General features: G+C 41.1%; 1 protein-coding gene across 1 annotated transcript; it reads right to left on the bottom strand.

Moving 5' to 3' along the window:
• On the bottom strand, nucleotides 1-21,050 carry stx12l (syntaxin 12, like). The gene is made up of 10 exons (XM_084307375.1): nucleotides 20,998-21,050; nucleotides 18,697-18,836; nucleotides 17,236-17,305; nucleotides 10,615-10,714; nucleotides 8,677-8,814; nucleotides 6,147-6,190; nucleotides 5,914-6,022; nucleotides 2,427-2,499; nucleotides 1,289-1,371; nucleotides 1-165 (listed from the first exon to the last, which is right to left on the bottom strand). Exons 2-10 carry the CDS (start codon nucleotides 18,794-18,796, stop codon nucleotides 73-75), a joined length of 810 nt encoding a protein of 269 aa, XP_084163501.1. The 5' UTR covers nucleotides 18,797-18,836; nucleotides 20,998-21,050; the 3' UTR covers nucleotides 1-72.
• Between the last annotated feature and the right edge of the window lie 4,197 nt (nucleotides 21,051-25,247).

Below are 25,247 nucleotides of genomic sequence, written 5' to 3'. Positions count from 1 at the left end.
ATCAGTCTATAATTGGAAGTGTTTTTAGGTTGTCAGTGCAGGGCCCAGGGCCCGTGCTGCCCCCCCCCCCCCTCACTTGATGGCTTGCCATATGATAATGACCAGGATGACGAGCACCAGGGAGAGCACCATGGCCAAGACGCACATTCTCTTACGGGACTTCCTCTGATGACGAGAAGCATCAAAACACAACAGTGTAAATAACAATCCTCTTCTTCTCATTCTTCTTCTTCTGTGTCATCATACCTGACAGAACAAAGCTTGCCCTGCTTGCAAGACTGATCACTTAATTGAATTTTTTTTTCTTCTCATGTTCAACTTTATTTCCGGTTATCTCGACTGTTGTATTTTGGTAACAGAAGTTTGGTTTTGGTTTTTGATACTAGAATGCAGACTCGGCTGACTCAAACCGTATTAATTAAAGCCGCTAGGAGCAAAAATGCCCAGTAGTTCCGTGGTCAGCTGTCATGAAGTCAATATTATATTTAATATGCTAAGACCACTTGCAAGTGTCTCATTAAAAGGTGCTGTAAGTTATATTTTATTGTTAGAATAAGTGTTAAATAGCTCTATATTCCAACAGCCATCACTAATATAGAGTGTTTGGTCAGTAACATGGGTCTCCCAGTCCCTTCGCTCTGCAGTAAACACTAAATACATGTTCTGGTATCCAGTTCCCACTTTATCCAAACAGGAGAGAGAACCGTAGATATTTTCACTTAGTTCAAGAAATCTTGCCAAGCCAGATTAGTTTACTGCGCTGGCAGATAATTGTACTTGTTTCTAGCACACATTTGCTTAAAACAATTTTTTTGTTACTTCTTTTTCTCAGACCATTGTTGCAATTTGGAGTTCTCTCCCCTGATTGGATAAAGTGGGTAGGGATACCAGAAAATGTATTTTCTGTTTACTGCAGAGTGGAGGGACTGGGAGACCCATGTTACTGACCAAACACATTATATCAGTGATGGCTGACTGTAGAGCTATTATTTTAACATGTAGACCACTTATTCTAACAAAGAAAATACCACTTACAGCTCCTTTAACTGCATATGGATCAAGTCCATTTCTGTAAGTGGTATTCCCAGTCTTTAGCGACCATTGCCCTAGTAAAGCTGGATGAACTATAGCACTCCACTTTCATCGCTTCTGTTACCAAAATGTACACGCATACCAATAAACCAATCATCATTGTTTACTAATTATAAAAGGGCCTATAGGAGGTGACAAACGACCACTAATGAAGTATGACATGCTGTGTTGTCAGGTGTTGTACGGTGTGTGTTACCTGGTAATAGGCAGCTCTTTGAAGCTGGGCGGTGCCTCTGTCTACATGGACCTCAGCGTTTTCCACGTTCGCCTCGATGCTGTCTGTCAATCACAGAACGGGCACAACTGAAGGGCCACAGAGGTTGATACTGACGCAGTGTTGGATCTAAATCTCACACGGATATTCCATCAAATTAGGGGGGTATGTTGTTTGGGGAACAACAATGTACCAAGGTGTCCTTAGCCAATCAGCAATGTGAGATGCCCACTAGGGTTGCCGCGGTGATGTGAAATTTTACCATGACTAATAAACTCATGACAACACCGCTATTACCGGTGATACCCGACATTTTACAAAATCTGTAGAGTGCTTACTTTAATGTTTAATGTTTAATGTAATGTACTGTGCTGTGTCTGTCCGTCTAAGTCTGTTTTTAATTAGTTTTCAATAACTAATATCCATTTGTTGGACAGACAGAGTTGACATTATGTTCTAATTTAAATCATCATCGTCCAATTTAAAAATAAACCAACGGACAGTAATACCTTCCGTCAATTTCCAGCGGACGGATCAGTGACAGATCGATGTAGCTGCAGCCTTATTTAGCACATTGTGCAAACATACTGTTGCTGCTCTGGACTGGTCCTCCTTTTTCTCCTTCACACAAAGTAAAATCTACTCTAAATGAAAGTGAAACTTGAGCTACTCTGTACTGCTCTGCTGTCCGCGCAGACACGTTCAGTTTACAATGTTGTCTGACTAAGTATTGACACAATTATAGTTTTTTATTTGGTGAATGTGGGCACTGATATGTGAGAATGTATTATTTAAAATGTATTTTTTTTTTTTTTTTTTTTTTTTTTTTTTAAACAGTCATGTACTGGGGGTGGAGCCTGAACACAGAGTAACACCGGTATCACCGACTACCGCGGCAAGCCTGATGCCGACTGGATCCACCAGGATACACCCTCACTCTGTACTGCCAACCCCCCCCCCCCCCTCAAATCCCCTTTCACATTTAAATTAGGCTCCTGTGTTTCTCTTTGGCACAAGGGACAATTAGATCACATCCTTCCTGTGTATTGTTAAAATGTCTGAGTGGGCAGAGGATGAGACTGAAAATGTAATTAAACAAAGTGTGTTCCTCATCACTAACCTATCATCTCTCCCTGGTCGTGGATCATCACTGCCAGGTCCTTGAAGATTTGGTTCACATCCATGATGTCAGACTGGAAAGAGAAGAGCCAGACCGTTGGGTTACCAGCTAACACTGACACTCTGGCCTTTCCCCTCTCTGTAAGACAGGGTTACCAGCTAACACTGACGCTCTGGCCTTTCCCCTCTCTGTAAGACAGGGTTACCAGCTAACACTGACGCTCTGGCCTTTCCCCTCTCTGTAAGACAGGGGTTACCAGCTAACACTGACGCTCTGGCCTTTCCCCTCTCTGTAAGACAGGGTTACCAGCTAACACTGGCGCTCTGGCCTTTCCCCTCTCTGTAAGACAGGGTTACCAGCTAACACTGACGCTCTGGCCTTTCCCCTCTCTGTAAGACAGGGTTACCAGCTAACACTGGCGCTCTGGCCTTTCCCCTCTCTGTAAGACAGGGTTACCAGCTAACACTGACGCTCTGGCCTTTCCCCTCTCTGTAAGACAGGGTTACCAGCTAACACTGGCGCTCTGGCCTTTCCCCTCTCTGTAAGACAGGGTTACCAGCTAACACTGACGCTCTGGCCTTTCCCCTCTCTGTAAGACAGGGTTACCAGCTAACACTGACGCTCTGGCCTTTCCCCTCTCTGTAAGACAGGGGTTACCAGCTAACACTGACGCTCTGGCCTTTCCTCTCTCTGTAAGACAGGGGTTACAAACGTTCTTTTCGACAGCAGGCACCATATTAAGTGACCATTTTAACACATGGACATGTTGTCTTTTACGTTGTAGACCACTGACGTTTACTTTTCAATAGAGGACAAACACATCTGTTTCACAGTGACTTCTCTGCCGTCAAAAAGCTGTTGGCAGTAGTTTTTCTTATGTCAAAATAATGACCAAATAATGCTAAAAGCTAAATAATTGGCAAATAATGAGAAATTAGAAATAATGACCAGATAATGCTAAATGCTAAATAATGACCCAATAACGAGAAATGAGAAACAATAACCAAATAATGAGAAATTAGAAATAATAACCAAATAATGAGAAATGAGAAGTAATAACCAAATAATGCTAAGTGCTGAATAATGATCAAATAATGAGAAATTAGAAATAAGGGCCATGTCATTATAAATTATAAATAATGACCAAATAGTGATAAATAATAAATAATAACTATGTCATTTCTCTGGGACTGCTGGTACCTCTAGCTGTCTGATGTTGTGTAATGTATCATTATGGTCTGAGCTGGTACCTCTAACTGTCTGATAATGACCCCACCCACCCCCTCTTTTCAATCAATCAATCTGTCTGATCATGTATCATTATGTTCTGAGCTGGTACCTCTAGCTGTCTGATCATGTATCATTATGTTCTGAGCTGGTACCTCTAGCTGTCTGATCATGTATCATTATGTTCTGAGCTGGTACCTCTAGCTGTCTGATCATGTATCATTATGTTCTGAGCTGGTACCTCTAGCTGTCTGATCATGTATCATTATGTTCTGAGCTGGTACCTCTAGCTGTCTGATCATGTATCATTACGTTCTGAGCTGGTACCTCTAGCTGTCTGATCATGTATCATTATGGTCTGAGCTGGTACCTCTAACTGTCTGATCATGTATCATTATGTTCTGAGCTGGTACCTCTAGCTGTCTGATCATGTATCATTATGTTCTGAGCTGGTACCTCTAGCTGTCTGATCATGTATCATTATGTTCTGAGCTGGTACCTCTAGCTGTCTGATCATGTATCATTATGGTCTGAGCTGGTACCTCTAGCTGTCTGATCATGTATCATTATGGTCTGAGCTGGTACCTCTAACTGTCTGATCATGTATCATTATGTTCTGAGCTGGTACCTCTAGCTGTCTGATCATGTATCATTATGTTCTGAGCTGGTACCTCTAGCTGTCTGATCATGTATCATTATGTTCTGAGCTGGTACCTCTAGCTGTCTGATCATGTATCATTATGTTCTGAGCTGGTACCTCTAGCTGTCTGATCATGTATCATTATGTTCTGAGCTGGTACCTCTAGCTGTCTGATCATGTATCATTATGTTCTGATCTGGTACCTCTAGCTGTCTGATCATGTATCATCATGTGGGCTGAGCTGGTACCTCTAGCTGTCTGATCATGTATCATTATGTTCTGAGCTGGTACCTCTAGCTGTCTGATCATGTATCATTATGTTCTGAGCTGGTACCTCTAGCTGTCTGATCATGTATCATTATGTTCTGAGCTGGTACCTCTAGCTGTCTGATCATGTATCATTATGTTCTGAGCTGGTACCTCTAGCTGTCTGATCATGTATCATTATGTTCTGAGCTGGTACCTCTAACCATAGATATATATAGAACACTAGATAGCTTGCCCGCGCTGCCGGCCAATGGAGAGCGACGTCACTGAACCGCCGCCATCTTGCTCCAGTTAGCCTTGAGTGAGAGTGAGTGAGCTGCACAGACAAAAATACTCATAACTCGCTGAAATATTGACGGATTTACAAACGGTTTGGTTTATTACAAGCATTATTAACGTGGCTATGATTCAAGCGGTTTGTAAAAAAAAACATCTTTAAAAAATTTATTTTTTATAAGTATGCAGTATCATAACTACATCTTTGATGTTTATAGCAAACCAACCCGTTTGTAAATCCGTCAATATTTCAGCGAGTTATGAGTATTTTTGTCTGTGCAGCTCACTCACTCTCACTCAAGGCTGACTGGGGCAAGATGGCGGCGGTTCAGTGACGCTGGTGACTCCGCCTTAAGCTATCTAGTGTTCTATAGATATCTATGCCTCTAGCTGTCTGATCATGTATCATTATGTTCTGAGCTGGTACCTCTAGCTGTCTGATCATGTATCATTATGGTCTGAGCTGGTACCTCTAGCTGTCTGATCATGTATCATTATGTTCTGAGCTGGTACCTCTAGCTGTCTGATCATGTATCATTATGGTCTGAGCTGGTACCTCTAGCTGTCTGATCATGTATCATTATGGTCTGAGCTGGTACCTCTAGCTGTCTGATCATGTATCATTATGTTCTGAGCTGGTACCTCTAGCTGTCTGATCATGTATCATTATGTTCTGAGCTGGTACCTCTAGCTGTCTGATCATGTATCATGTGGTCTGAGCTGGTACCTCTAGCTGTCTGATCATGTATCATTATGTTCTGAGCTGGTACCTCTAGCTGTCTGATCATGTATCATCATGTGGTCTGAGCTGGTACCTCTAACTGTCTGATCGTGTATCATTATGGTCTGAGCTGGTACCTCTAGCTGTCTGATCATCATGTATCATTATGTTCTGAGCTGGTACCTCTAGCTGTCTGATCATGTATCATTATGTTCTGAGCTGGTACCTCTAACTGTCTGATCATGTATCATTATGTTCTGAGCTGGTACCTCTAGCTGTCTGATCATGTATCATGTGGGCTGAGCTGGTACCTCTAGCTGTCTGATCATGTATCATCATGTGGGCTGATCTGGTACCTCTAGCTGTCTGATGTTGGTCTCCCTCTCCTTGATAATCTCCAGGTCTTCGTCTGTAATGGCCGCCTCCTCGGCCTGTGTCTGGCCCTGACCCCAGTCGTCATCTTCTCTGTACAATAAAACATTGCCCTCTCATTTTTTGTCATTCAACTCTCAGGTACTCTCAGGAAAGACGTATCATATGCAGCAGCGGTTATCTGTACACCACGAATGCCACACCGAGTGTAACTTACTTTTCAAACGTGACCAGTTGCTCGTCCATGTTGCCACCATCTCCCTGCATGTGTTGGAAAAGAATACATGAGAATATAACACTCAGCACTTCCCTCTTAACCCTTTATTATTTTTTAAACATAACATCAAATTAGACACACAAGCATTAACAGTAAACATCCAATGAAATCACCATTTGAATCATTATAAATGTAGTATACGAGATATATACCTAATACTTGCTATCTAATACCCTACATACATATGCTCTTGCTCGCTCACCCCCCCCCCCCCCCCCCCCCCGGACCCCCACTTGGATAATCCATCCATTTTCATTTGTTTATAACCAGGCACTACAATTCATATGCTAGCTTTTATTATTTCCACCACTTCTAACCAGATTGCAATGTTGGTTTCATTAACACCTAAAATTCTTGCTGTAGATATCGCTAGATCAATCACATCGAGATAGGTAAGAACCCATACCTTCCGGCACATTTTTTCTGGTTGAAACCATCGTGATGCTATCAGCTTTTTAGCCGCTGTGAGACCAGCTAAAACTAGTCTCTTTAGCTGTATAGGGGCTGCAAACTGAAAAACATCATTCAACAGCAATACAGAGGGATGTACAGGTATGTTCAGAAATAAGAATTCTGATAATTGCTGGGACACTTCTTTCCAGAATATCTTAACCGGTGGGCAATCCCAATACATGTGCATAAATGTACCCTCATCCCCATTTGTACATAAATGTTGGTTATGTTGGTTAGAATATTTTTTTTGTGTTTCACGCCATATCCGGATCACATGAGTAATAAGGGGGCCAAATTTCAATTTGCATTGCTTAATTGATAATATGGTGTATACTATGTCCTGCAGTCTATGTGGTGCTACTATATTTTCTTCTAAGTTTCTCCAGGATACAGATGCTTGGGAATCAAACCAGGTTGTCAGTGGTCTTAAAGAGTATGCTTTAAAATAGTGGTAAAAGTCTGGAAATGCCATACCTCCGTCGGCTTTGTTTCTCTGTGCGGTGGATCTTTTTATTCGTGGAGGTTTGTTATTCCAAATAAATTTATATGCGGTGGAGTGTCATTTTTTCCAGTAACCATCAGGAGGGGGTAACGGTAACATTGAGCTGATGAAGTTGATTCTAGGTAAAACATCCATCTTAACTATTGATACTCGTGCCTGTACTGAGTTTTTAAGTTTGGACCACCTGTCAAAGTCGTATTTGATCTTATCTTGGAATTTTATGTAATTGTACTTCACCGTTTGGCTTATAGTAGGGAATACCTCAACTCCTAAACATCTGAAGTGTTTAACCATTGGTATTTTTTCTGGAAGGAGTATATTCTTTGCAGGGGCATTAAGTGGAAGGAAGGCCGACTTTGGCCAATTTATCCTAAATCCCGATAGATTACCAAAGTCATCAATCAACTTGAGAAGATGAGGCATTGAATTGTTAGGGTTTTGCATGAACAATATTACGTCGTCCGCATATAAACTAATATGATGTTGTGTGCCCTTAATTTCGATTGGTTCTATGGATTGGGATTGTCTTATATATTGTGCTAAAGGCTCTAATGATGTCTGGAAGAGCGCGATACCGGAAAGATTTCGGAGGTGATTATACCTGTTGTAATCATGGCCGATGGGTCTTCTTTTCCTAATCCCATCCTTTCTAGTACTGCCCATAAATAAGACCATTCCAACCTATCAAAGGCTTTCATTGCATCCAGGGACAACATCGCTATAGGTGTGGTGTCATCCTTGCTGGCATCTAACACGTGTAATAACCGTCTTATATTATCCGTGATCAAGCGGCCTCTTATGAAGCCAGTCTGATCAGGATGAACTAAAGATGTCATATAGTACTCTGTAATACCCTGTTGTTCCCTATAGTACCATTTAATGCCTTGTAGTGCCATCTAGTACCCCGTAGTACCATCTAGTACCCTGTATTACAATGTAATGTCATGTAATTCCCTGAATTACCCAGTGCTACCATGCAGTACCCTATAGTACAATGTAGTACCATGTAATATCCTGTAGGACCAAAGTTTGAAAAAAAAAACTTAAAATGTAATGAAAGTGGTGATAATTAATTGCATGTGTTCTGACTCGTAGTGTGGAGAAATGTGTGAAGTCTTAGGGTAAGCAGATGAAAGAAACCCCATTCTCAGTAGAGGAAGGTTGTAAATCAACCATATTTGACCAGAACCCAAATCGAGGGTTGAATGTAATACAAAAGATGTAATGTAATCCATTATTGTGCCTGTATGAGAGCAGTAATGGTGATGAGTGAGTGGCTCGGGGAGAGCCACACCCACGGCACTGGGTCCAATAGGAAGACAGGATACTCACGGTGTGGCTGGGGAGAGCCACACCCACAGCACTGGGTCCAATAGGAAGACAGGATACTCAGGGTGTGGCTGGGGAGAGCCACACCCACAGCACTGGGTCCAATAGGAAGACAGGATACTCACGGTGTGGCTGGGGAGAGCCACACCCACAGCACTGGGTCCAATAGGAAGACAGGATACTCACGGTGTGGCGGGATCCGGCCCGAGCTCTGGCCACCGACTCCTTCTCCTTCTCGGCCGCCTGTCGCTGCACCGCCTGGAAGTTGTTCAGGGCTGCGGAGAAGTCGTTCATCAGCCGCTCCTTCTGGATCTTCTGCTGTCTCTGGAAGAGAGGATACAAGCTTATGGCTTCTGGATCATATACTGTCTCTGGAGGAGAGGATACAAGCTTATAGCTTCTGGATCATATGCTGTCTCTGGAGGAGAGGATACAAGCGTATGGCTTCTGGATCATATGCTGTCTCTGGAGGAGAGGATACAAGCTTATAGCTTCTGGATCATATACTGTCTCTGGAAGAGAGGATACAAGCTTATAGCTTCTGGATCATATGCTGTCTCTGGAAGAGAAGATACAAGCTTATGGCTTCTGGATCATATACTGTCTCTGGAAGAGAGGATACAAGCTTATAGCTTCTGGATCATATGCTGTCTCTGGAGGAGAGGATACAAGCTTATAGCTTCTGGATCATATACTATCTCTGGAAGAGAAGATACAAGCTTATGGCTTCTGGATCATATGCTGTCTCTGGAGGAGAGGATACAAGCTTATAGCTTCTGGATCATATGCTGTCTCTGGAGGAGAGGATACAAGCTTATAGCTTCTGGATCATATACTGTCTGGAGGAGAGGATACAAGCTTATAGCGTCTGGATCATATGCTGTCTCTGGAGGAGAGGATACAAGCTTATAGCTTCTGGATCATATACTGTCTGGAGGAGAGGATACAAGCGTATAGCTTCTGGATCATATGCTGTCTCTGGAGGAGAGGATACAAGCTTATAGCTTCTGGATCATATACTGTCTCTGGAGGAGAGGATACAAGCTTATAGCTTCTGGATCATATGCTGTCTCTGGAAGAGAGGATACAAGCTTATAGCTTCTGGATCATATGCTGTCTCTGGAGGAGAGGATACAAGCTTATAGCTTCTGGATCATATGCTGTCTGGAGGAGAGGATACAAGCTTATAGCTTCTGGATCATATGCTGTCTCTGGAGGAGAGGATACAAGCTTATAGCTTCTGGATCATATACTGTCTCTGGAGGAGAGGATACAAGCTTATAGCGTCTGGATCATATGCTGTCTCTGGAGGAGAGGATACAAGCTTATAGCTTCTGGATCATATACTGTCTCTGGAGGAGAGGATACAAGCTTATAGCGTCTGGATCATATGCTGTCTCTGGAGGAGAGGATACAAGCTTATAGCTTCTGGATCATATGCTGTCTCTGGAGGAGAGGATACAAGCTTATAGCTTCTGGATCATATGCTGTCTCTGGAGGAGAGGATACAAGCTTATAGCTTCTGGATCATATGCTGTCTCTGGAAGAGAGGATACAAGCTTATAGCTTCTGGATCATATACTGTCTCTGGAAGAGAGGATACAAGCTTATAGCTTCTGGATCATATGCTGTCTCTGGAAGAGAAGATACAAGCTTATAGCTTCTGGATCATATGCTGTCTCTGGAGGAGAAGATACAAGCTTATAGCTTCTGGATCATATGCTGTCTCTGGAGGAGAGGATACAAGCTTATAGCTTCTGGATCATATGCTGTCTCTGGAGGAGAGGATACAAGCTTATAGCTTCTGGATCATATGCTGTCTCTGGAGGAGAATATACTAAACTAAATGAATGTGTGCAAAACAGAGCCTTGGAATATGTGTGAGAAAATCTGCATTGTTTTTCGGTGCAGTGCCCCTTTAATTCAGTGGCTCTGCAGTACTTTCAGTTTGAGCAAAGATTATTTGACATTTGCTGCAGAAAAAACCTAAATGATTCTGAAGCCAAAGACAGAAATGTAATGCATTCTGTGTTTTGCAATAGTTCACGTATACACATAATATGGACATGACTTGATATGAAGTTATTATGTGAACCATGAGGCCCACACAACAGACACACTAACCTGTTCCGAGGGGGAGTGAGGATGAGGCAAGGAACCCAGCTCCTTCAGGTGTCTGTTGGTCTCTTTAGCCAGCTGGTTTGTGTAGTGCTGCACCTGTTGGCTGTAGAGGAAACCAGATAAATATACCATATACCAAGACCTGAGGTCAAGATAAATATACCATATACCAAGACCTGAGGTCAAGATAAATATACCAAGACCTGAGGTCAAGATAAATATACCATATACCAAGACCTGAGGTCAAGATAAATATACCAAGACCTGAGGTCAAGATAAATATACCATATACCAAGACCTGAGGTCAAGATAAATATACCATATACCAAGACCTGAGGTCAAGATAAATATACCATATACCAAGACCTGAGGTCAAGATAAATATACCATATACCAAGACCTGAGGTCAAGATAAATATACCACATACCAAGACCTGAGGTCAAGATAAATATACCACATACCAAGACCTGAGGTCAAGATAAATATACCACATACCAAGACCTGAGGTCAAGATAAATATACCATATACCAAGACCTGACGAGATAAATATACCACATACCAAGACCTGAGGTCAAGATAAATATACCACATACCAAGACCTGAGGTCAAGATAAATATACCATATACCAAGACCTGAGGTCAAGATAAATATACCATATACCAAGACCTGAGGTCAAGATAAATATACCACATACCAAGACCTGAGGTCAAGATAAATATACCACATACCAAGACCTGAGGTCAAGATAAATATACCATATACCAAGACCTGAGGTCAAGATAAATATACCATATACCAAGACCTGAGGTCAAGATAAATATACCATATACCAAGACCTGAGGTCAAGATAAATATACCATATACCAAGACCTGAGGTCAAGATAAATATACCACATACCAAGACCTGAGGTCAAGATAAATATACCATATACCAAGACCTGAGGTCAAGATAAATATACCACATACCAAGACCTGAGGTCAAGATAAATATACCACATACCAAGACCTGAGGTCAAGATAAATATACCATATACCAAGACCTGAGGTCAAGATGAATATACCATATACCAAGACCTGAGGTCAAGATAAATATACCATATACCAAGACCTGAGGTCAAGATAAATATACCATATACCAAGACCTGAGGTCAAGATAAATATACCAAGACCTGACGAGATAAATATACCATATACCAAGACCTGAGGTCAAGATAAATATACCATATACCAAGACCTGAGGTCAAGATAAATATACCATATACCAAGACCTGAGGTCAAGATAAATATACCATATACCAAGACCTGAGGTCAAGATAAATATACCACATACCAAGACCTGAGGTCAAGATAAATATACCACATACCAAGACCTGAGGTCAAGATAAACATACCATATACCTAGACCTGAGGTCAAGATAAATATACCATATACCAAGACCTGAGGTCAAGATAAATATACCACATACCAAGACCTGAGGTCAAGATAAATATACCATATACCAAGACCTGAGGTCAAGATAAATATACCATATACCAAGACCTGAGGTCAAGATAAATATACCATATACCAAGACCTGAGGTCAAGATAAATATACCATATACCAAGACCTGAGGTCAAGATAAATATACCATATACCAAGACCTGAGGTCAAGATAAACATACCAAGACCTGAGGTCAAGATAAATATACCACATACCAAGACCTGAGGTCAAGATAAACATACCAAGACCTGATAAGATAAATATACCACATACCAAGACCTGAGGTCAAGATAAATATACCATATACCAAGACCTGAGGTCAAGATAAATATACCATATACCAAGACCTGAGGTCAAGATAAATATACCATATACCAAGACCTCAGGTCAAGATAAATATACCACATACCAAGACCGGAGGTCAAGATAAATATACCATATACCAAGACCTGAGGTCAAGATAAATATACCATATACCAAGACCTGAGGTCAAGATAAATATACCATATACCAAGACCTGAGGTCAAGATAAATATACCATATACCAAGACCTGAGGTCAAGATAAACATACCAAGACCTGAGGTCAAGATAAATATACCACATACCAAGACCTGAGGTCAAGATAAATATACCACATACCAAGACCTGAGGTCAAGATAAATATACCATATACCAAGACCTGAGGTCAAGATAAATATACCATATACCAAGACCTGAGGTCAAGATAAATATACCACATACCAAGACCTGAGGTCAAGATAAATATACCACATACCAAGACCTGAGGTCAAGATAAATATACCACATACCAAGACCTGAGGTCAAGATAAATATACCATATACCAAGACCTGAGGTCAAGATAAATATACCATATACCAAGACCTGAGGTCAAGATAAATATACCATATACCAAGACCTGAGGTCAAGATAAATATACCATATACCAAGACCTGAGGTCAAGATAAATATACCATATACCAAGACCTGAGGTCAAGATAAATATACCACATACCAGGACCTGAGGTCAAGATAAATATACCACATACCAAGACCTGAGGTCAAGATAAATATACCATATACCAAGACCTGAGGTCAAGATAAATATACCATATACCAAGACCTGAGGTCAAGATAAATATACCAAGACCTGAGGTCAAGATAAATATACCATATACCAAGACCTGAGGTCAAGATAAATATACCATATACCAAGACCTGAGGTCAAGATAAATATACCAAGACCTGATAAGATAAATATACCACATACCAAGACCTGACGAGATAAATATACCACATACCAAGACCTGAGGTCAAGATAAATATACCATATACCAAGACCTGAGGTCAAGATAAATATACCATATACCAAGACCTGAGGTCAAGATAAATATACCAAGACCTGATAAGATAAATATAATTGTACCATATACCAAGACCTGAGGTCAAGATAAATATACCACATACCAAGACCTGAGGTCAAGATAAATATACCATATACCAAGACCTGACTAGATAAATATACCATATACCAAGACCTGACTAGATAAATATACCACATACCAAGACCTGAGGTCAAGATAAATATATACCAAGACCTGATAAGATAAATATACCATATACCAAGACCTGAGGTCAAGATAAATATACCATATACCAAGACCTGACTAGATAGATATACCATATACCAAGACCTGAGGTCAAGATAAACATACCATATACCAAGACCATGAAATAATTCATACATGTTATTCCTATGATCTAAGACAGTCCATTCGCGAACATAAACAACTCAACTCAACCAAATCCATAAACTAGTGTGCTAAAGGTCTCGAGCTGCTTCATGTTGAGAGCACCCAGGGGAATGCTCTGATAAATAATGCTTTCAGAACTAAAGTCATTACTATAGAATAAAGCTCATTTGGGTATTAAAAAATCAGCAGCTCCAGACTTTATACCTGATGACATGCATCACAAGTTTGATTCTTACTTCTCTGGTGTTTTTCTTCTAGATCATTTCATTGAGCTGTAATTAACACAACACACGGATTCAGTGTCCTCTGATGACATCATAGGAGGAGATATTCAAACTCATTGACTCTCAATAACTGTCAAACTAAATGAATGTGTGCAAGACAGTTTAGAGCCTTGGGCCGTGTGTGAGATTATGTGCTAAATAAATCTGTGTTGTTTTTCGGTGAAGTGACCCTTTAATTCAGTGGTTTTACAGTACTCTTGGCTTGAGCAAAAAGGATTAGACATTTGCTGCAGGAAATCTAAATGATTCTGAATAAAAGGAAAGAAATGTAATGTATTCTGTCACAAATATGTATTGGACTTTCCTGTAAGTGGTGTTTGTTTTGTTAAAATAAGTGGCCTACATGTTAGAATAATAGCTCTATATTCTGACAGCCATATAGAGTGTTTGGTCAGTAACATGGGTCTCCCAGTCCCTCGGGCCCCGTTCCCCGTACCTGGCTAACTGAGTTAGCCGGATAATTTCCAGCATAGCCTGACTTAAGCCAGACCTTTCCATTCCCAGACGCTCGATTGTCTAAATCACCATGACAACAGATCAAAAAGTTTGAGCCTGGTCGGGAGCAGGGTTAAGTTCAGTTAGCTGGATGAACCATGGCCACGCCCCCGCAAAGAAATGACAGCTGGCTTCCTGAAATATTTCTCACAGTCTAGATCCCATTATACCATTCTGAATTATGTTTTTGTGCTTCGTTTTCCTAGAGGGGGCTTTTGAAATGTATAATAATAGAACTAAATGCTGATAATAAATCATATTGAGCCTATAGATTTACTTTGTCCTAAATAAAATAATGCACGTCATATACGGCGCTCGGAGTCGCGATACACACTACATGTGGTTATTTTAATAACGGCGCATTGCAAATGTGAATCCCGCGGGGATATTTTTAATGAATGAAACCTATCGGCCGTTTGGCTCTGATTAGTTTCATATATTCTCCGCTGTAGATTTGCTTAACGGAGCGCCTGGATTGTGTTTCATTCAAGCATAAAATTGAAGTGTCTATGCGTGGATTGTGGTTTTTGTGTGATATTGTAACTGGGATTAAAATGTCTGATGAGATGCGCTGTTTGACGGATTTGAGAAATTGAATGAGCCGTTGACGTCACATTAATGCATTTGAGAATAAAGAGATAAAACTTCATTCAAAAGAAAAATATTCGAAACACGGGTTTCTTGTCCATTGATGGATACACAATGGATATATCCCGTCTGGCACAGTGGTGCAACGGCTAGTGCTCAACCTGTCAACCGGGCGACCCGAGTTTGAAACCCCGCGTTTCCAATATAATTTTTTTGGAATATAATATTAATGATTATACGCAAAAGTAGCCTAGTTTTAAGTTAAAATATTATAAATCTACATGCATTGAGGATGTCATTCTTTATATAGCTCTCAACGTGCACCAAATTGATGTATTTACATTGCAAAAAGAAGAAAATTACTAGAAGAAGGAGGATTCGAACGCGGGTCGTCTGCGTGAGAGGCAAAAGGACAAACCGTCAAACCACAGTGCAGATAAGTAAAACATCCACCATACATCAATCAATGGATAAGAGAGCCGTATCCTTATTCTGAAACAGTTGAACTAATTATTTTCGCTAGCAAGATCTCATTTGATTATTCAATCCATAAACCTACTGCCAGCAGGAACGTTTAAAGAAATATAATCTGATTGATTGGAGTAATGAGGGATTTAAAATTAGCCTATAGATTATGCATTTAACTTGTCGGCGAGGCTATTGAGCCGCCTGCAATCTGTTAATAAAGTTTTAAAACAATCAATCAATCAATGCCGTTAGAAGATCAGGATTTCTGCTATCGACACCTGCTGTCTTTTCAACTGAAGCGGCCGCGCGCACTTATCCAGAGTCTCAAGTCTGGTTCGAGTTAACGAGACTGAATCAGCGTTTGAGGAACAGGAAAATCCCGGCTTCAAACATCGGGTTAATTGAATCTGGATAATGGGACTCTTGATCGACTTAGTTGAACCAGGTACGGGGAATAGGGCCCTGCTCTGCAGTAAACAGAATATATATGTATACATGTTCTGGTATCCTGTTCCGAATTTATCCAATCAAGAGAGAGAACTCCACACTGCAAAAAGGGTCAGACAAAAATAAGAAATGAAAACTAGTTTTAAGCAAATATGTGATTGATTGATTGATTGAAAACTTTATTAACAGATTGCAGAATGGGTACAGTACAGTACAGCTCAATACATACAATTGTTAAGGGGATGCAGACCAGAGAAAGACTTTCGTCTTGTTTACATCAGGGTCCCCCATTTTCAATTCATCGTAACATATATGACATACATGACATACAGATAGACAGTACTGCTACATCTATACATTTATGACATACCAGATTTGCAATTACAGTACTGTTTGTGATACAAAAAGAGTCCAGAAAAAAAAAGAGTATATACATTTGACGTAGAAACTGTACATTGGATTGGGTAGGTGGGGGTGGGGGGGGACTGTACATTGGAGGTGGGTGGGGGGGGGGGGGGGGGGGGGGTAGGAGGGGTGGGTGGGGGACACTGTACAACTGTACAAACAAAACTGTACATTGGATTATTGACAAGACCATACTTGGTAATTTACTGTACATTGGAGGGGGTTGTGTTCGGACATTTACAGGGGCCAGTTTCGAGTTGCAGTCTCCCTTAGGTGTTTTTTGAGAGTGTTTGAGAGTGTCATTGAAACAAGTAAAATAATCTGCCAGTGCAGTAAGCAAATCTGGCAAAGTCTATCTAAGGTTCTCTCTCCTGATTGGATAAAGTGGGAACAGGAGACCTGGTGTTCCCCAAACTACGAAGGTTAACCATTCACTACCACACTACAGACGGGTTAACCTTCGGCAGTGTGGTAGTGAAAGGTTAACCTGCTGTAATGTGGTAGTGAAAGGGTTAACCTCATGTAGTGTGGTAGTGAAAGGGTTAACCTCATGTAGTGTGGTAGTGAAAGGGTTAACCTTCTGTAGTGTGCTAGTGAAAGGGTTAACCTTCTGTAGTGTGGTAGTGAAAGGGTTAACCTTCTGTAGCGTGGTGGTGAAAGGGTTAACAGGGGTTTGAAGAGGAGGATCAGGATACTTACAGCCTCTCCTGTAACTCTGGGGTGTCCTGTCTCGTCCCCAGCTGGTGCAGCATGGTCTTAATCTGGCCAGCTGGAGGGGGGGGGGGGGCAACATGATAAAATACATTGAGTCATTGACGGAAGTGAGAACAGTCAGTTCAGGCTGCAACACCGAGTGTTTGAAAGAGAGAGAGCATGTATGAGTGGGTGAAATCATGGAGAGGGAGATGGTGTGTGTGTGTGTGTGTGTGTGTCTGTGTGTGGGGGGGGTGAGTTGATAGACAAAGAGAAGGAGAGTGTGTGTGGGTATGAGTTACATAATAGATAGACAAGGGGGGAGAGAGAGAGAGAGAGAGAGAGAGAGAGAGAGAGAGAGAGAGAGAGAGAGAGAGAGAGAGAGAGAGTGTGTGTGTGTGGGGGGGTGAGTTGATAGTCTCTCTACACTCTCTATCCCTCTCTCTCTCTGTCTATCTGATAGACTATCAACTCACCCCCCCACACACACTCTCTCTCTCTCTCTCTCTCTCTCTCTCCCCCCTTGTCTATCTATGTCACCCACTCATACCCACACACACTCTCCTTCTCTCTGTCTATCAACTCACCCACACACACACACACACACACACACACACACACACACACACACACACACACACACACACGCACACACTCTCTATCCCTCTCTCTCTGTCTATCTGATCAGATAGACAGAGAGAGATTGATTGATTGATTGATTGAAAAGTTTATTAACAGATTGCAGAATGGGTACAGTACAGTACATCTCAATACATACAATTGTTAAGGGGATGCAGACCAGAGAAAGACTTTCGTCTTGTTTACATCAGGGTCCCCCATTTTCAATTCATCATAACATATATGACATACATGACATACAGATAGACAGTACTGCTACATCTATACATTTATGACATATCAGATTTGCAAATACAGTACTGTTTGTGATACAAAAGTGTCCAGAAAAGGAGTGTATATACATTTGGCGTAGAAACTGTACATTGGAGGAGGTTGGTGGGGTGGGGTTGGGTGGGTTGGGTGAGGGCTGTACATTGGAGGTGGGGGGGTGGGGGGGGGGGGGGGGGGTTGGGTAGGGGACACACACACATTTTACACTGTACATTGGAATGTTGACAACGCCTTACTTGGTCATTTACTGTACAACTAGGTTAGGACATTTGTAGGGGCTAGAGAGGGATAGAGAGTATGTGCGTGTGTGTGTGAGTGTGAGTGTGAGTGTGAGTGTGAGTGTGTGTGTGTGTGTGTGTGTGTGAGTGTGTGTGTGAGTGTGAGAGTGTGAGTGTGAGTGTGTGTGAGTGTGTGTGTGTGTGTGTGTGTGTGTGTGTGTGTGTGTGTGTGTGTGTGTGTGTGTGTGTGTGTGTGTGTGTGTGTGTGTGTGTGTGTGTGTGTGCGTGCGTGCGTGCGTGCGCGTGCGTGTGTGTGTGTGTGTGTGTGTGCACTCCTCACTGTTGTGGGTGGTCTTCTGTATGTTGGAGCTGCATGTCTGGATGAGGTTGCTGAAGTCTCGTGGCTGGGAGCGGTAGCTGTCTGCTCTGCCGTGAGACATCCTGGCTGCTCTGGGATCAGCTCTCAAACACCTGCGAGGACTGAAGTCAATGGGTCTCATTCTCCAACGGACTTAAGACAAAAAAATATGCTCTTAGGGCTATTTAAGACATCTTAGATTTTGGGATTCCCCAACCGTCCCTAAGCTTGGATTTTATTTATTTTTTCCGACATCAAATGCGTAATTTGTTATCGTACAAATATTGTCATATTTATTTAAATTATGATTAATTAATTCCAAGGAGGCCTACCTGTAGAGTTGACATGAAGGAATCACTATGATTCCTCTCAAATAAAGCCAACTCCAAGCTTAGGGACGGTTGGGGAATCCCAAAATCTAAGATGTCTTAAATGGGCCTAAGAGCAAATATTTTTGTCGTAAGTCCGTTGGAGAATGAGACCCATGTCTGCAGCATACAGTAATGACTGCATTCGTTCCCGAATCCCGACGGCTTACAGAATAACGTAAAAGTTCTCTATACATGGAAATAAGATAATATATTCCTTTATTGATCCCCTTGGGGAAATGCAGATGTCATAGCAGCATGGCGGAGGGGAGCGGGGAGGTACATGTATGGGCAGCAGGGTAATAGTAGAAATACCTAAATATAGGAAGTAAAATTAGATCTGAATATAAAATATGTGAAGAAAAAATTCAGTGTAAACAATATAATTTACTCTGAATATGAAAATATGAGAATGATAAACAGTGTAAACAAAGGCAGATGAGGGTCTGTATCCCCACATAATACGATAAGATAAGATAAGATATTCCTTTATTGATCCCCTTGGGGAAATTCAGGAAAATATACACAATAATACTTACAATACTGTCAATATAGGCAATAAAGAATTTGAATCTGAATATACTGTATAAGAGTAAAAGTAAACAGTATGCACAAGGTGGGTACCAAAGCATTCTTATCTGAAACTCAACCAACTACAGCTTTCATTTTAATCATACCATACACTGGTATTACGTCCAATTAATGATTTGAAGTGCCGCCTAGGGCACTTTCAAGGACCGTTACGTTACGTCAACAACTTTCAAGGACCGTTACGAATTGTGCATGCTTCTTAGGCCTACGGGTGTGTGTAGGAACAATGAATGAATGAAAACTTTATTTAACAGATTGCAGAATGGGTAATACAGTACGGCTCAATACACACAATTGTTAAGGGGATGCAGACCTGAGAAAGACTTTCGTCTTGTTTACATCAGGGTCCCCCATTTTCAATTCATCAGGACATATATGACATACATGACATACAGATAGACAGTACTGCTACATCTATACATTTATGACATACCAGATTTGCAAATACAGTACTGTATGTAATGCCTGGTGCGCATGCGCGGTGACACCGATGGCGGAAATAGACGGCTCGCTCTGTAAGTACCACTCGTTTTGTAACAATGATTTAACTGTTTATTAGCAGCTCTGAGCTTCCAGACCCCACTGTAAAGCTGTGTTAAACCCATATTGTACGCTGGGTATCTTCACTCGGTGCATCACAGTCACGAAAGGGGCTAGACCAGTGCCTATATAGACCCATACTGTATAGCCTGCGGTCTAATGAAAGTGATGGTGGTTGTTAGGACAACAAGTCAAACGCATCTTTTTCCAGGCAGATGCAGAATCTCAGTAACGGGACGATGATAAATAAAGAAATAAAGGCGCGGGTAGCAGTAGTGAGCTGAGCTCAAGTCAGTAATCACGTGGAGATTAACATTCTAACAGATTACATGGGAAAAGGCTGAAAACAAACAGCTTGTAGAATAGAAATGACTGTTAAAAGAACATGTTTTTGCACCTCAAACGCGCTCACTTTATTCTATTTCGACAAGGCAGTAGGTGCGTGCGACAGTGAACAAATGATTAGAGACACGATTCGCCTACTTGAATGACTGTTAAACTAAGGGTAACAAAAATGATGATCTAATTTAAAAAAAAAAAAAAAAAAAAAAAAATGCCTAATCCTAATCGTCGTCGCTAAGGAATAGAGCATGAATTAGATCAAGCAGGTCCAATCATTCTATTGATAGACAAGACAACAATGTGCGCCTCGCATCCCTGCCCCAGACGACTGACTCGCAACCTATTTCTATTTCTAGGGCGATGACATGACAACAAGCACACACACCGAACCGTTTCACATTCATCACAACAAACGACTACAATTCACAGTAAATAGTCTTACTTTGCCAATAGCGTTGACGATAAATAGAGTCGCTCCAAAATAATATATCTCGGTATTAGATTTCTTATTCGAAGACCCAGCCCATGTGTGACGTCACACGCTCAAAACAGTAATCCGACGTGCGCACGTGAGTGAATGAATGAATGAAAACTTTATTTAACAGATTGCAGAATGGGTACAATACAGTACGGCTCAATACATACAATTGTTAAGGGGATGCAGACCTGAGAAAGACGTTTGTCTTGTTTCCATCAGGGTCCCCCATTTTCAATTCATATAGACATATATGACATACATGACATACAGATAGACAGTACTGCTACATCTATACATTTATGACATACCAGATTTGCAAATACAGTACTGTTTGTGATACAGAAGGAGTCAAGAAAAGGGAGTATATACATTGACGTAGAAACTGTACATTGGAGGAGGTTGGGTGGGGGGGTTGGGTACATTGGGATATTGACAACCATACTGGGTAATTTACATTGGAGGTGGTTGGGGGGGGGGGGGGGGCACACTGTATATACAAGTAACACTGTACATTGAGGGGGGGGGGGAGGAGACACTGTACAAACAAACACAATTGTACATTGAACTATTGACAAAACCATACTAGGTAAATGACTGTACATTGGAGGGGGTTGGAATGATTGGGTTAGGATATTTACAGGGGCCAGTGTTGAATTGCAGTCTCCCGTAGGTGTCCCTTGAGAGAGGTTTTGAAAGTGGGTAGTGATCCACATTCCTTTACAGCTTTGGGTAGGGCGTTCCACATTGATGTGGCATAATTGCGAAACGTGTTTAGTCCCTTATTTGAGCCGAATCTGGGTTTAACATGATTTGTGGAGCTCCCTCTGGTGTTGTGATCGTGGTATTCACTGACCTTTGTGACCCGTTAGTTGCGCTCCATACATACTACTACATGCATATTCCATATATATTTATAATTCTATTCTATTCTATTGTGCTGCTATTATAATTACGTTTAATTCCATTTTATTTTATTCCACCTTTTTATTTTACAGTTGTACAGCCCTGGCCTATTTTTTTTTTAATTTATAATGCTATTCTATTCTATTGCGCTTCTATTTTAATTTAGTTTATATTACATTTTATTTATTCCACCTTTTTATTGTATTGTCTGTCCGTTAATAATGTTGTCGCGCCAAAAACGACCAAATCAAATTCCTTGCATGTGAAAACTACTCGGCAATAAAGACCTTTTTTCTGATTCCGATTTTTGATTCTGATATAAAAGAACAAAAGGATTGTTTTTACGAGGTCATCATGGTAAACAGCGCAGCATGTGCTCGCAACTGGTGATTGATTAAAGTATTAGGCCAACTAAGTAAAAAGCCATCTGAAACAGTAGACTATCATCCTTTGAAAAACTATATAATTTCTACGTTCTATGTTAATAGGATGTAGTAGACCCTGTGCTTGTCTCATGACTTTCGCTCTGCTTCCAATAATGGGACCCGAACGCTGCAGAAAGCCGGTGTCTCACATGACACCAGGGTGGGTATGGACGGGCATAACAGTCTCATTATAGTAGGCAGGGGGGGGGGGGGGAACTAGGCCGACTGTTGGTTCAAACTTAACCATGTGTGGAGAAAGTCGATCTACTGTGATAGAGCAGCAGAGGGGGGGGGGTCTTCGCATTCCATAAAACGTAATAATTTATGGCACGGGCCAGATGCCATGGTCCTCCTGTGTTGTATATTTGCAGAAGAGAACGTTTGATGAGCAGATTCTTGACTAGGTCTGTTAGTAGAGTGTAGCTTGTATAGAGCAGCAGAGGTGGCGTTTCAGTTTGGCTTTAATGCATCGTTTATAAAAATGTATGTGTCTTTGTCAAGAAAACTATAAAACAAGGAAGGGTGAATGAATGAATGAATGAATGAATGAATGAATGAATGAATGAATGAGTGAATGAATGAATGAATGAATGAAAACTTTATTTAACAGATTGCAGAAATGGGTACAATACAGTACGGCTCAATATACACACAATTGGTTAAGGGGGATGCAGACCAGAGAAAAGACGTTTGTCTTGTTTCCATCAGGGTCCCCCATTTTCAATTCATATCGACATTTATGACATACACAACATACATGACATGGGTCATCACGGCAGACCACCAGTGTTATGCTCTGCTCGGTGCCAGTTCTATTGAAGCCTGTATTACAATAAAAACTATACCAGCTATCTGAGGAAATATACATCAACCAAGATATCAAACGTTATAGCTAGTTAACAAAGCAACAAATTGCAGATGATTCTGACATCCGAGGTATAGCTGTTTAAAGGACAGGTCATACATGATGAGATGACTGATCCCATTCAACTCCACGTCAGCCGAACTGAATGTTGACACGCTTGCCACCAATGTGTGTTCACGCGCTACATGGTGACGTGATGACCCTTCCTTCTTTTATAGTTTCCTTGGATTTTGTCACCTTTATTTAAAATAGTATGAAAAAAATAAACAAATGGACATTCTGAATCCATTTCTACCTGGTTATAAGAGAACCTCGTTCTAGCGTTTGAAACGTCACAGAAGACCGGAGGAGAAAATCTAAGTAAACCTCTAATGTTGACATCAGGATAACGTTTTGATAATCACAACTCCAGCTTTGATTGTGCGCAGAAACCCTGCGGGCACACAGGAACCTTTAATAAATAAAGATTAAAGGAACACGCCAACATTTGGTAAATTAGCTCACCGTCTTCTCCAGAGAGAGACAAGAAGATGGATACCAGTTTCCTCTCTGTGCGTTCAGTAGAAAGGATTTGGGCTGCACGTTAGCCTAGCTTAGCACAATGAATGGAGGAGGTGTTAGTTGGACAATGCCTAGGCTAACCGGCACTGTCCGCTTCCATTCATTGTGCTAAGCTAGGCTAACATGCGGCCAGATAGCTTCCTACTGAACGCACAGAGAGGAAACTGATATCTATCTTCTTGTCTCTCTCTGGAGAAGATGGTAAGCTAATTCCCAAAAAATGTTGGCGTGTTCCTTTAACCCTGGAAAACTACCAGTACACTCGCAGTCAATCAGTGCATACATACACAACAATGCAGTAAATCCCTTAAAATATTGATTTAATTCAAATGCCTCATATACAGTACATCATATCGCTTCAATGACAAAAGGTGCAAAACAGCGAAAAGAGCTTGACATACTGATAGGTCTATTAAAATCGACTCAATGTGGTTGTGGAGTACTAAACAGGCATGCCAGCAGCCGGAGATATGAGGTATTGGTAGAAGAAAGAAACCACACTTAACTAAGCCGGCAAAGTCAAGAACCGGACACAGCATCACTAAAACACAACGAATGATGACAAATATCCTGTAGCTTAATGTGATATTCTCTTTGTTAAAATAAGTTGGTCTACATGTTACAACAGCCATCACTGATAGTGTTTGGTCAGTAACATGGGTCTCCCAGTCCCTTTTTGACAAAAAAAAATAACTCTCAACAAATGACTCAATAATAATAATAATAACTTTATTTGTATAGCACTTTTCATACAGAGGTTGCAGTTCAAGAACCTTCTTGAATACACGTCATCTTCCTGAGGCCTGGAAAAGACAATTTTAGAATTCCTAACTTTCCGCGACCATAAACACCCTGTACCACAACAAACGAGCCTGTGACACGCTAACGCAAACGAAACAAGCATGTTTAGGGATTCAGTAGGGCTGGGCGATATGGAAAAAAATCATATCGCGATAACGATATGATAATGTTATCATATTTCTCGATATCGATAATTATTGAATTGTTATAAGTATAAAAAAAAAACTTTATCATTGCCGCCATCTTTAGTGTTACATCCCCTCACACTCCAGTTCTCAGGCTGCTGGTTTAAAGCTAAAGTAAACCGGCTTCTCTGCTGGCTGTGGCTCCAGGGAGTTGAACAGTTCTGGCTCTGCTAGTTTATTTTCGATATTTTGGCGCTTTTTTGGTGGACAAACCACCGCCCATGTGCACCGTGACTCGTGACTGGAGTCTAGTTCTGCTAGCACACATAGCCCTACTGTGTACAGACGGTTTCAAACTGTATTTTAAATTAGAAAGCAAACAAAATAAATGGAAAAATAAATCTCAATTTGGTCAGTATTGTCATTTGAACAAGCAAAGCCATTACTTTAAGTTGCAGCAAGAAAGACAAGTCTGTCCACTGTCTCTGGTTTTAAAACTGCCTGTTGCAGGTCAGAAGAAGAAAAAAAAAAATA

The sequence above is a fragment of the Notolepis coatsorum genome (assembly GCF_963971535.1).
Source record: "Notolepis coatsorum genome assembly, chromosome: 2".
Classification (NCBI taxonomy): domain Eukaryota; kingdom Metazoa; phylum Chordata; class Actinopteri; order Aulopiformes; family Paralepididae; genus Notolepis; species Notolepis coatsorum.
The sequence above is the reverse complement of the archived record's forward strand: the minus strand, read 5'-3'. Positions and strand labels throughout refer to the sequence as shown.

Bases quoted from the DNA above. Each gene is read 5' to 3' on its own strand.
- stx12l (XM_084307375.1), bottom strand. From the start codon at position 18,796: ATGTCTCACGGCAGAGCAGACAGCTACCGCTCCCAGCCACGAGACTTC. The intron at 17,306-18,696 runs GTGAGGAGTGCA...CCCCCCCTCCAG, and splicing joins ACAGAAGACCACCCACAACA to CTGGCCAGATTAAGACCATG. The intron at 2,500-5,913 runs GTACCAGATCAG...TTCTCTTTCCAG, and splicing joins CCAACATCAGACAGCTAGAG to TCTGACATCATGGATGTGAA.